The sequence below is a fragment of the Pithys albifrons genome, chromosome Z (assembly GCF_047495875.1).
Source record: "Pithys albifrons albifrons isolate INPA30051 chromosome Z, PitAlb_v1, whole genome shotgun sequence".
Taxonomy (NCBI): Eukaryota; Metazoa; Chordata; class Aves; order Passeriformes; family Thamnophilidae; genus Pithys; species Pithys albifrons.
In genome coordinates, this window is record NC_092497.1 from 50,216,893 (window position 1) to 50,230,073 (window position 13,181).

The 13,181-nt window shown below is 39.4% G+C and overlaps 1 protein-coding gene across 3 annotated transcripts in view; it reads left to right on the forward strand.

Annotated features, from left to right (window-relative positions):
• PIGG (phosphatidylinositol glycan anchor biosynthesis class G (EMM blood group)) overlaps window positions 1-13,181 on the forward strand; it is a 90,252-nt gene that overhangs the window by 30,470 nt on the left and 46,601 nt on the right. For all 3 annotated transcript variants that reach the window (XM_071580276.1, XM_071580277.1, XM_071580278.1), the window contains 2 exons: window positions 4,657-5,114; window positions 10,591-10,782. In XM_071580276.1, the coding sequence (XP_071436377.1) occupies window positions 4,657-5,114; window positions 10,591-10,782 (650 nt within the window). The remainder of the gene's footprint in view (window positions 1-4,656; window positions 5,115-10,590; window positions 10,783-13,181) is intronic.

A 13,181-nucleotide genomic window follows, 5' to 3' on the forward strand; every position in this document is an offset into this window, starting at 1 on the left:
GTCAGAGATGCACATATTCTATTGTTTATGTAGTGACACGCAAGCTGGTGAAATATATTCAAAGATAGGGCAAAAAGGTCAGTTTCTGTATTACTTAATTGCTAATGCTAATACATTAGCTGTTAAAGCTGCATTGGCTAGGGAGATGATATGCTTCGATTTGAAGCCTTGGATCTATAAATTGCTGCACAAAAGATTTTGTATTAAGTTTGCTTGCCAGCTTATCAGTGAGAGGCATATGGGTCTTTTAGTATCCAGAGCATCTTCCAAGTTCCTGAGGATTGGACCTGTTCTGCAACTGAAAACACAGAGCTGTGAATATCAGAGTAAGGTCTACATTTCTAGAGTGTCGACCTGCTGGAAGGCAGGAGAGCTCTGCAGAGGGATCTGGATAGACTTGAGAGATGGGCTGATTCCAATGGGATGAAGTTCAACAAGGCCAAGTACCGGGTCCTGCACTTTGGCCACAACAACCCCATGCAGCGCTACAGGCTGGGGACAGAGTGGCTGGAGAGCAGCCAGGCAGAAAGGGACCTGGGGGTACTAATTGACAGGAAGCTCAACATGAGCCAATGGTGTGTCCAGGTGGCCAAGAAGGCCAATGGGATCCTGGCCTGTATCAAAAATAATGTGGCCAGCAGGACCAGGGAAGTGATGCTTCCCCTGTACTCTGCATTGGTGAGGCCACACCTTGAGTACTGTGTTCAGTTCTGGGCCCCTCAGTTCAGAAAGGATATTGAGGTGCTGGAGCGGGTCCAGAGAAGGGTGATGAGGAGTGTGAAGGGACTGGAACACAAGTCCTGTGGGGAGAGGCTGAGGGAGCTGAGGTTGTTTAGCCTGGAGAAGAGGAGGCTCAGAGGTGACCTTATCACTGTCTGTAACTCCCTAAAGGGAAGTTCTAGCTAGGTGGAGGTTGGTCTCTTCTCCCAGGCACTCAGCAATAGGACAAGGGGGCACGGGCTTAAGCTCTGCCAGGGGAAATTTAAGGTGGGTATCAGGAAAAAATTCTTAACAGAATAATCAGGCATTGGAATGGCCTGCCCAGAGAGGTGATGGATTCACCATCCCTGGAGATTTTTAAACGCAGTTTGGACATGGCACTGAGTGCCATGATCTAGTAAATGGACTGGAGTTGGACCAAGGGTTGGACTTGATGATCTCGGAGGTCTTTTCCAACGCAATCGATTCTATGATTCTATGATTCTATGCCTTTAAACTAAATCTAAAAACTAAGTACTATCTAAGTAATTCAAAGTCAGACTGCGTATACCACTGTACTCATGACATTCCTGATAAAGCACTGTTCATTTATAAGGGATTATCAGGAAATTTAGAAAACCCTGATGGATATATTTTCAGAATTTTTTAGATTATCAAGGCTCAGGAGATTACAATTTGCAGCATAGCGTTTCATTTTGCATAGTGATCTAATTCTGATCTGAAATGTGGTTTATCAATAAATGTAACTGGATTTTAATTCTTTGATAAAAGTGTAAGACTAATGTTTTTCTCTTTTCACTGGAGTTGTGAGAGACAAGCAAGCAAGAAATACAGGTTTTGTCCCTGGGACATTTCACACTAACACTGTTGTTTTCATGAAGGTTTTGTATATTCCCCATTGATAGTGCATCACTTCTTCAGTTTTCATATCAACAGGTGACAGCAACCACATACAAGAGACCAATACTTGTATAGATTCTATGTCTTCTAAAGGAGATGTATATTGAAGACTTGTTCATTGTCATTTATTGAGAATCTCAGATTCCTTTGTGTCTGCAAGCAGATGGTACTTATATGGTCATTATTTAGTTAGCCAAGATCTTTAAGGTCAAGATGATGAAATTATTGGAATTTAAACGTTCTGTAGTTCAGTCATGCACTGTTCTTGTCTCAACTTTGTGAATTTCATGCTCTTTGGTCTTTGCACAGACTACCTTGTCCTTTCATTCCAAATACCAGCTTATGGTATTTGCTTTTCAGAATAGAGTACTAAACAAATCAGAGTGGTCTTTAGAGCATCAAAGAAATTTCAAATGCTAGTAAATGTAGATGCCCTGGGCATTTTTTCAGTTTATAATATTTTCCCCTCCACTATTGTTGTGTGTAACCTCATTAAGGACTTTTTTGGTTGTGTGTTATTTGTTTTGTGTTGGTTTGGGTTTTTTGAGGGGGAAGTGGGTTTTGGTTTTTAATTGAAGAGCTTTGTTGTAATGTATTCTTTAAAACACAAGAAATGAAGGGAACAAATAGGTGATAACCTATATATATGTCCTGCATTCTTTCACATACATCTCATAAAACTTTGATTTGCAAAAATTGTTTTCCCCAAAGCAAAATTCCAGATAGTGTTAGCTAGCTTCTTGCACCAAGTGTGTTTGTCATCCTCTCCATGTTACATGGTCTTGCTTATTAAATAACAGTAGATATGTTGCTGTCAGTAATTCATAAACACAAGTGAGACTTGCATCTAAGATGCCCTGAGATACTTGTGTTGTTTACACCTGCTTTCTGGTTACTCACTCCAAGATTAGTGAGTTTCAATGTTCTTCTAACACATGATTTAAACAGTTCAAGAACTGTATACACTGTGCATTTTTAATGGGAATACTCTGTGAAATTTATGAATATTCATGATGTTTTTTAAAAGTTTGTTCATAGGTCAAATGTAGGAGGATGATATGGTTGAAATATGCAGTTAAAGAAATGAACATGACAGTAGGTTCAGAGATCTTTGTTCTGAAGTAAAAATGGCATGCAGTAGTTTCGATTTGGCTTTTAAATTGTTGTTTATCAGGTCCTTAAAATACCAGTTTAAGAGATATTCTGTCATATTCTGTAATAGAGCAAAAATCAAGAAATAAAATGGTAATGGATGATTTTTGGCTGTGTTTTTCTCAAAATACTTCACGAGTATGTAACCCTATTTGTTAAGGTGTGTTAGGAAGCTCTTGGTGACTCTGGTGTCCTCCAGGGCTGGGGTGTTTGTCTTGCCTTGCTGTTGGAGCCGAGCTGCCCATGCCCATCTTGTTTCCCTGTCCCCACCTGTGGCTCTGATTTAGAGAGTAGATTAAACAGACAGACTCTCCAGGCAGTGGCCCTGTAACTTCTCATACACAGATGTGTACTCTGGGCGCTCCAGTTCCTGATGCAGGCCTGCAAGCTTGGTGATCCATAGTTGCTTTTCCTGTTGCTGACACCCTGACCTGTCTTGTGTGTGCTTTGATGTCTTCAGCTGCTGGCACTTAGGGCTCACAGTCATGATGGCCAGTGGTCTCCACTGCAGTTGGTCTGGCACAGGGACTGTCACATGCTGCAGTTGGTGGCACTACAGATGTGTGAGTCCAATGACCTGTAATCCTGCTCCAGCTGCTGTCATTTGCTTTTACTTACTCTCCGCTCAAGGTATTGACATGCAGGCTGGTCCCCAGCTATTTGCAGTGGCATCTTGCAGCACTCACAGATGGGACAAGAGTGGAGTTGCACAGAAAGACAGGAGAGGATTTAATAAATGGGATAGACCACACTGACCAGGCACTGGGTCAGTCAGAAAAGTTCATTGACTGGCTCCTGGTTACATGTAACTGGCTCCTTTATCCTTTTTCGTCTCACTTTGCTCCCTGCTTCCATCCTATTCCTCATCACCCCTCCTTCCCTGTGTTTGACACCTTGAAGTGTTGCTTAATGAGTTGGTGTAGAGGCACAGACACTATCAGATGTCCATAATACCCATTCTGTCACCCCTTATCTGCTAAGAGGTCCAGACTGATGCTCTTCAGAGCTATGCCTGTGATTTCTCAGTGGCCTGTCAGTTAATGGCTGAAAAGTTTTGGTGATCTTTATGGTCTCTCTCAGTGCTTACTTACCATGTTTGTGTCTCAGTGTGGTCTTTCCCTGTGTGACTTTCCCTGTGTGCTGAAATGGTTCTTTACCTGAAAGCATCAGGGAACTGGGTGCTCTCAAATTCCACATGCCCTTATGCTCTCTTTTTAGCCCTGTCATTGAGGGTAGTGATGATGAGGTGATTCCAATTTGCTGCTAGAAGAGGAAATCAAACTAATGGAGGCATTAGACAGAAAATACTCTGGTTTTAGACAGGCACAGTATGGGTGGTAAATAATAGATGGATAAGGTTTAAAAGTAGATTTCATGATGAAAGACACATTTAAAGCTAAGCAAGGTTAAGGGGTGCCATCAGACAGTACCTTTTGTTTATTTGAGTAGTGAAGGCTGTCACTGTGTTGACAGTACCACAGATCTAAACTACTGGAAAATTACCTATTATCTATATCTCAAGTTTGATTTCTGCAGGATTTCTATTTTTACTTCTTCAAATGTGCAACAGGGAGTGAAGTTTGTTTAGAACCTTCTGTCACAGGGTGGTAGGCAATCTGTACTGTTGAGATGATTATTCAGAGAAAAGTTCTATTCCTTGAATAGAATGCAATTTTTAAAATTATTATATGTTGTAATGCTAGCTAAATATGCTACACTGAAATAATTCTTTTATAAGTTTTTCAGATTTCTTAAGATAAAAATAACTTGTCTCATGATTTTTTTTGTTTTCTTAGAGGAAATTGCTGTAAGCTCACTATGAATACTTAGACAAGTGAAATTTTTATACCCTTTCACCACTCCTATATTTTTTTTTGTTTGCAGAATTCAGTTGTGTCCCATTCTAGCTGGTCAGAAATAGATGTGCTGATTCTGGCTGGAACAATTGGCCACGTTTTGAGTTTGGGGGCAAGCAGTTTTATCGAAGAGGAACATCAAACCTGGTATTTTCTTATCAATACGCTTTGTTTGGTGCTTTGTCAGGAACTTTGTAGAAATACTTTTCTCCAAAAAGAATGTGACCCTCAATATAGTGCCAATGTGAAAGAAAATTTTAATAGTTTCGGGGAAACCTCTGAATGCAAGAATATAGACATTCCAGCAACAGATAGTTCAAAACTGGGCAAGGCCACCTCTTCATCTGAATTCATGATGGGATCAGAGAAGTGGATAAGCTTAGCAACTCCATGGATCATCCTTATTTGCTGTCGGCTGCTTCGATCCTTGAATCAGACAGGTGTCCAGTGGGCTCATCGTCCAGACTTTGGGCATTGGTTGACAAGGTGGGTATCTGATTTATTGTCACACTTTCAGTTTTATTTGAAAAGTATTGTATCGTTCCTTTGGTGAAATACATACGTATCTCTATACAGTCTGTGATTAGAACATGCTGCAAACATGCAAAGCAGACAAACAGTGAAGTAACATAAGGAATTTTTCACTGCTATTTCATGCAGTGGTAATTCCTTGTGTACTATCAGTAGTTTATAATCTTTGCCCTACACTATGACTTACCTAATTAATGTCAATTACTTATGATAGGCTTATCAGAAGCAAAAAATTATTTTTTCGTATGTAAGTCAACAGTGTCTGGTTTGAGAAATTAAAAATCACTTACTAGAATTAAACCCTTGAAATAAAGGCAGAAAGATTCTGCATAATTCCATACTGTATGAAGTCACAGGAGAAGATGCCACACATAGAATTTTTCTTTGTCTATCACAGGCTTTCTATGGGTGGGTGGAAAACTGAAGAAATTTTTTGAGTGTAGTATGATAAAGAAGAAGAGGAATTTTTTATAATTTGAAGTACACCAGAGAAGAGCTTCTGTTTTTTCTAATACCTTTTAGTATTTTGCAGAAATACAGTCACTATTCAGTGATAAAAAGTACATGATATTTTGAACTGTCTTCTGTAGTTCAGTTGGTGGATGGAGAAGTGATACTTTGTGCCTGACTAGTCAAGGTTTTGCAGTCAGTGGATGAAGACGCTGTGCTGAGTAAGATAAATAGATTTCTTACCAGTATCTTAACACACATGGATGAAATGTCATTCATCATTCATTAAAAATGACATGAGCAAATGTACTAATTTGAGGCTTGTTATTTATTGGCAGCATCACAGATGAAGTGCTTGTTGCTGTGACAGGCATGAGTGCTGAAAGATGTGAGTTAGGAGGGAATTTATGGCATTATAGCAGTTGTTCTGTACCAGAGCTTTCACCATGCATTTGTGCTCTAGAGAAGAGGTGAGGGTTTGAGGAAAAAATACTGTATTTCCTACATCAAGGCCACATGATAACTCTTCATTGTAAGCTAAAGCAGTGTGTGAGCAGGATGAGGCATGATTTGGTGTGACTGTGAGGATTTTTACAATTAATCTTGAGCTTCTGCCAAAGATCTATGTGCCAAAGCCATCCTGAGCCAGATGTTTTCTTCAGACTGTCAGCTGTTTTCTTGGCAATGTACTGGTGCCACAAATGCATGAAACAAGGACCTTACACTCTTGCAGCTGAAAAATTGTGGTTTTTTCAGATATATGCTTCTACTCATGTGATCCCCCAGGAATCTTTACTGACTCTTGCAAATGTTATCAGCCTTCTAAAAATTTTGTATGCGTGTTTGGACTTAAATTCCAAATATCCTGCTTCAGTTTAATATGCTTTGACATCTGATTTCATGGTGCTAGATATGCCCTATGGAGCAGCAAAATCTATTACAGCGTTTGGCTGTGGCATCTCAGGGAGATAGCACAGGTAGAGCTGAGTCTGCAGACAGAAAAAGTGCTTATAGGGAAATTCTAGGAAATCCTGTATGCCCAGCTGTAACACTGCTGGCTGTCAGGAGCTTCAAAGTGACCAGCTCAGGTAAACCCAAGACTTTTTGCACTTGTTCTGACTTACTCTGGGGTTTTTTGTTGTTGAGGAGGGAGTTGGGGGAAGGGAGTGGACTATTTTTGTGTTTCATTTTTGTTCCTATAAATCGGAATTGATTTGAATTCAAATACATTAATATCTTTCTCTGTACTGAGTAACTCATAACTGCACCCAGGGTTGAACACCGGGGGAAGCAATATCCTTTCTCAGTCTTCTGGTAATGTTTTTCATGATGCATCTCCAAATCCTGTTGCCTGTCTTTGCTGGAAAGGGACATTGTGTGCTGATTATCAAGTCAGCATCCATCTGAAAAGATGGTCAGCCCCTAGTCTGTCCTGATATATGTAGGTAATTGTTCCAAGGTGAAGGACTTGCCTCTTGCCCCTCTTGAACTTCATTAAGATCTCAGACGGGCCATTTCTCCAGCCTGCCGAGCAGCCTTTGAGTGTCAGCAGATCCACCTACTGTATTGGCCACTCCTCTCAGTTCTGTGTTGTGTGCAGACTGATCAAAGGGGTGCTCTGCCCCATTGCTCAGGTCATTAATGAAGACATTAAATAGTATTGGCCCCAGTGTAAACTCCTGAGGTTGACAGCTAGAGGCTGGCCTTCAGGTGGACTTTGTGCTTCTGATAGCAACCCTGTGAATCCAGCATTTGAGTAGTTTTCAGTCCATGTGACTGTCAAATTTTCCTAGCCTGTGCCACAACATGTTGTCTGTGGGGATGTTACGGGAGGTGGTGTTAAAAGCCTTGTTAAAGCACAGATAAACAACAATGCCTACTTTATGCTCTTCCAGTGAGCTTGTCATCTCATCTCAAAAGTCTGTCATCACAACCCTATTCAAGCTGTCTGCTTCCCCCTTCAGTAAGGCTGAAGTACAGCAGCTAGATAGCAAAAAAACAAAAACTTCAGAATTTATGGGTGAATTGCTCCCTATGTTCTATATCAGATTATGGCCTCACATTGGGTATATTTGCTTGAGTCTTGAAGCAAATAGAAGAGAAAAGGTTCTACAGCTATAGTCTTATAGTTCTACAGCTATTATCCTACTCTGATGTTTTGGCTATAATAGTATATTATAGGAGGTCTTGCCATACAAAGCAAGGTACTTGCTCTCTTACTCTTCCTCTCACTGGCCCTGTATCTTACCTGTTCCTGTGTCAGTATGGTGAACTAAATCCTTGAATAGATGTGTCTGGAAAAATAACTCAAGATAGCTTGAGAAACACTTTGCTTTCAGTTGGATCACATCGCACTCTGATTTACCATCAGGCTTCACAGGCAAGTGGGCCGACTAGTGACAGGAGTGCAGGAAGGGAAGGGAAGAGTGTGCAGGTCAGCACTGCTGTTGTTGAAATTACTGTGGAAACAGAAGGTGGCAGTATCTTTTGAAGTGCTGCAAACATAAACATTTTTTTCTTTCTGCCATTGTCAAGCATTCCTTACAAGAACTCACATGCCTTTCAAATCAGATTGAGAAAGAATCAATGATGCACAAACTCGTATTTTGGGGGCCTTAAAAAAGCTGTTCAACAGTCCAGAGTGCTATGGCAGGCCAGGAGGATATCTGATTAGGGCTGTCACAGTTCTGCCTTCTCCCTTTCATTGGTGTAACTATTTCTGCTGTGTGTAGGGAGCAAATGGAAGAGGAGAACCCTGGCAGCCCTGGCACAGGTTGGCTTGGGCTGCTGTGGAGCTATACCCCGACTTTAACAATGGAGTAGTTTTTAGCCTAACAGGAGAATATAATACACAGCACCATGCTGACATATAGTTCAGCTGCCTTTAAAAGATTAGCAGCATTTTAAATAGACAGTTTTTGGACTTGAGGGATGAGATGTAGTTGAGTTCTTGAGTCTGCCATGGTTCACTGGACGAGCTTCAGGAAGATCAGTCAATGATGCAACTAAATTTTTGCACATCCTGGGGTTTGTAAAGTGTCTGTGAATTCCTATTTGGCAAGCATGCTTGCATTTTCTTTTGTTGGAGGTTTTAATGTCTTTGTTTCTTCTTCTTCACAAGAGAACAAGGTGGTAGAGATTTCTCTTTCCCTGGTGTTTTGATCAAGATTGAGATGATGTTTTCCTTAACAGCATGAATGAGAAGTTGGTGATAAGCTGAGTTGCATTAAGCACTTTTTCCTCTTCCCAAAATGCATTGCTAGTCTACAAGGTTGATTGTTACTTTATTTTTAGTATGAGTTTAATTTGCATAGTTATGTCTTAATAACATGCTTTTTACTAGTGAGTATTTAGAACCTTATATCATGTTTATACTTGTTAGTTTGAGTTAAACCTACTCACACTTTTTCTAGCCAGCCTTCTATTTTGTCTCTAAAATAAACTAATGAACTGCTCTCTTTTTTTATTACCCTGTATTGACCTTTTAGACTTCTATGCTCATGCTCAGACTCAATATTTTGCTTATCTGGACAGTGTTTCACGGCCTCAGCATTTGAGACAGAGAGACTGTGAAGAGAAACATCAAGACTACATTTTCTCTCCTGCAGTATTCTAGATCTTAATCCTCTCACTTTTCTCCACTGGCTTGCAGAGGGCCGTGCATTTCTTGGGAGTCTTGTTAAGTTCTATGGACTACTTGATTGGGTCCTGCATGGAGGACTGGCAGGGCAATTTTTCTGCCCCATAACCTTTCCTTTGGGATTTTTCAAGCACAATGCTGAAACAGCTATTGGTCAAACCCCGGATCATCCATATACTAGGGAATAGGAAAGTAAACCCCTTTGAAGTATAATAATTTTTATTAAATTAGAGGTAAAACTGGGATTTCATAAGTGCAGGTAGATTTAATGCAGGTAACAGCCAAGGCTGGCTGTTAGATTCCTGAAGTTAGTGATCTTTTATCTTCGCATTTTCAATTGTGGAAGACAGAAGACAGATCCCTTGGCTCTTGCACTCTACATGATGTTCTTAAGATAAATCTAACAAAAAACAGTGGGTTTATGTCTTTTGGAGTACTGGGAATAGTTGCAGTAGTCATGGGTTGGCAATTCTTGGACTAAAGTGGGCTTTCTGAAACTGTACAGGTACTTACGGTAGGAGTTGCGGCAGATCTTTCCTTTACCCCTTTACATTTTGCAGTGCTAATTCATACGACTGAAAATTTAAATACATGACATTGGCAGCATGCTCAGTGAAATGCCCTTGGTTCTGGAATGGGTGTTACCTATCTGGGATGCAGAGGAAGAAACAAACTTTATGGGTAATAGTCTGTGTCAATTATGCAAATTTTTTGTCTTTATCTCTTGTATGTATTGACACAGTACAAGGTGCTGTAGTTGCATAAGCGAATTAATGAATTTGTGTATGTGTATTTTGAACTATGTAAGTATATTTCTGGTCATTCTAGGTAAGTAGTGTGTTCTGTGTCAACAAATCAAATACATGTGTAGTAATTTCAAAAGACAGAATAGTTCTAATCCCACAGTGCAAAAATAATTTCTGTTGTGCTATAAATGAAAAGCTGTGGTATAAACAAAACACACTGTTTCAGAATGTATGTAACAAAACCCTACTTTAAAAGCATTAGACCCTTTTCCATGTTGCAATATGCAACTCACTTTTTATATAATTTACAGAAAAACTAGCATATGGTGGAACACAATAATTATACTTTTAAATATGCATGCTTGAATGGAAAAACCATATTAATAAAACTGCTTTTCTAAAAATACTACAATATTTTACCATACCTCTTGGCAAGTTCATAACAGATATCAGTGCAGTGATTAATTTTGTGCTGCATGAATTAGTACAGTTTATTAAGTGATTAATACAGTACTCTAGCTAAGGCTCTATCAAATGTGTTTAGCACTAATGTCTGTTTTCAGAGTTTTTTGTTTGTTTGTTTGTTTTTTCCCAGCTCTGAACATAAACCTGAACTCTCCTTCTTGGCTGCGATCTCCCTGCTTATGATCTTCTTTCTGGTTCAAAGAAGATGCTCCCTGGTTTCAAAAATTGCTATGGCACTTGGACTCCTGGGAGTCTACAGTTACCGGGCAGCAATTGGAAATATCGTATTTCCATGGCAACATGGTGGCAAAGATATTTCAAAGTAAGTCAATCAACAGATACATAACTCTGTTTTTAGTGAGGTGTTACCACTCTGGGTATCAGGGGATGAGGTAGAGGGGACTAGGTTGGAATTACATTCTTATGAGTAGAACTCTGGTTTGTAGGTGAGCAATATGCAGTTTTTGTGGTGTGTGCTTAATTTTAAGCCCCAAGAATAGTCCTTTCGCTGTGACAGATCAGAAGTCAGTCAGATCAGAAATTATGTTTTTGCTACAAAGAAGCTCCAAATGCACCATCTCCTGTTGGATAGACTTGCCACATTTAGCAGAGCATATGCCAAGCTCACTTCTTAGTTTCAGAAGTGCTCAGACAGTAGTTCAGAGAGCTGCCTTTCCATACCTTGGATTTGTAGTTGAGTCTCTTGTAGTATATGGTCTTTCAATACGTAACCGTGTCCTTCTTGAGGTCTCACCTGTGCAGTATAGTGCATACTAAGGTTTTTTAGGCTGATTTTAAGTTTCTTAGAGAACTAGTCTGTAACTGTAAGAAGCTGTTAACTCTTTCACCAATGACTGCTTTTGGATTATACTTAAATGGCTTTAGTTTCTAGTTGTACTTTTCACTATTGTATTGTACCTGGCTCTGCAGCCCCAAGTTTTGCTAAATGTCAGAGAGCTACAGAAAACCTCTGGAGTCAGAGCAATCGATGAGAAGTAAGAAATTATGGAAGAGAAGTTGTTGAAACTGTTGTCTTCTCGATATAATAAACATTCTCTTGCACCCATTTGGAATTTTATATGGATACAAATGGCTTCTATTGGAACTTCCTAGTCAGGGGCCAGAGATTCACAAGATGTGCAGAGATGTAAAAAGACATGCAGAGTAAGATTTTACGACATACAGAAAATCAAGTTTGCTAATGTGGCATATTTCATCACAAATATTTGTAAGGATGTGTATCTGGATACATTTACATATGTTCGATCTCTTCAAATATTGAGGATAATTCTAGTTGTATACTAGCTGTTTAGTTAACATTGTGTGTTAGTTGTGCTGCCTGAGAAAGTAATGGTAATCTTTACTTGGTCTGCAGAATTTGGATCCAAGTTTGAAACATGCTTGGATTTTGAGTGTAATCTCTAGTTTTGCTTTGTGTTTGAGTAAAATCTTTAAAGAATAATACTGTCTTTGCAATAAGAATTAAAATACTGTGGTGTGGGACAAAACATTAAATATAGCAATTGACCCACAAATAAAATGTGATTAGAGAAATAAGTGGAGTACTTAAATACTGAAGTCAAACATTTACTTGAAACTTGTTCATTTTACTGATCTCAGTTATAACAAGATACAGGCTTTTTGTATTATTTCACTTTAAAATAAATAGCACATATGGTGATTTGCTTAAATTATGTTAGAGCTTTATATACACCCCAGCTGAATCTTCCCATGGCGCACTGTGACACATGGGGTACATCTGAGGAGAGGTTCTGCCTCCTTCCCATACCATGGTGCCTTTTATTTTGTGTAAAAACAAAACAGCAAACAACAAACCAAAACCATGTGTCTAATCCTGCCAGGCTGGGACATTATTGCTGTCCTAGTACCTGTTGGTACACAAAACAAGCAGGCATAGTGGTTCCAGCATGGTCCCTTGCAGCCACAACTCATGCTAACGTGGGCTTCTCAGGGGTAAAGTACAAGGCCTGATAGAGAGACATGGTTTGCCCAAGAACAGTAAGTCATCAAACATTATCTTCATGTCAAAAAAGATAGTAGACACAACTTAGTAGATTTCAGATGATAGGTGTTGACGCGGTAATGCTAACTTACCGTTATTAGATGCCTGATGGGATACATTTGGTAAAAGCCTAGATAAAATGCCACCAGGATTAAAACCAGGACCTTCTTTTAAATGTGTCTAGAGGTATCTTTAGTGTATTCATGGTCTGGAATAGCTCCAGATCCAGGGCCAAGGTTAAGGTGTAATGTCAGAAAAAGCTGTGGGCAACCAATGCGTTTTTCATGCATAATGCATTCTTCTGTAGTATGGGGAATCTTTGCTTTCAAATGCTCCCTCTCTGTACACTTTACTACAGGTTTTCTCTGAATGTGACAAATACTGGGAGGTGGATGAGGGAGGAGAGGCAAATTGTTCTCTGTTTTCTGTGGCTTACACTAAGATAGCCTCTAAGTTAAAAAATGCAAAAAAGTAATGTAGCCTTCTGTTTTCTTCAGAGTTATTTGTACAGTGAAAAGGAGGAGTATATGCTGTACTAATACAAACAAAATAATAGTAATGCATTTTCTGAGAAATATTGTTTTATTTGAATATATATCAGCTGGTTCATTTCACTTTTCACTTAACTTATCGAAGAGAAAAATATCCCAAACTAGTTCCTAAAGTTGTATAAATATATTTGATGTAATTATTACCAC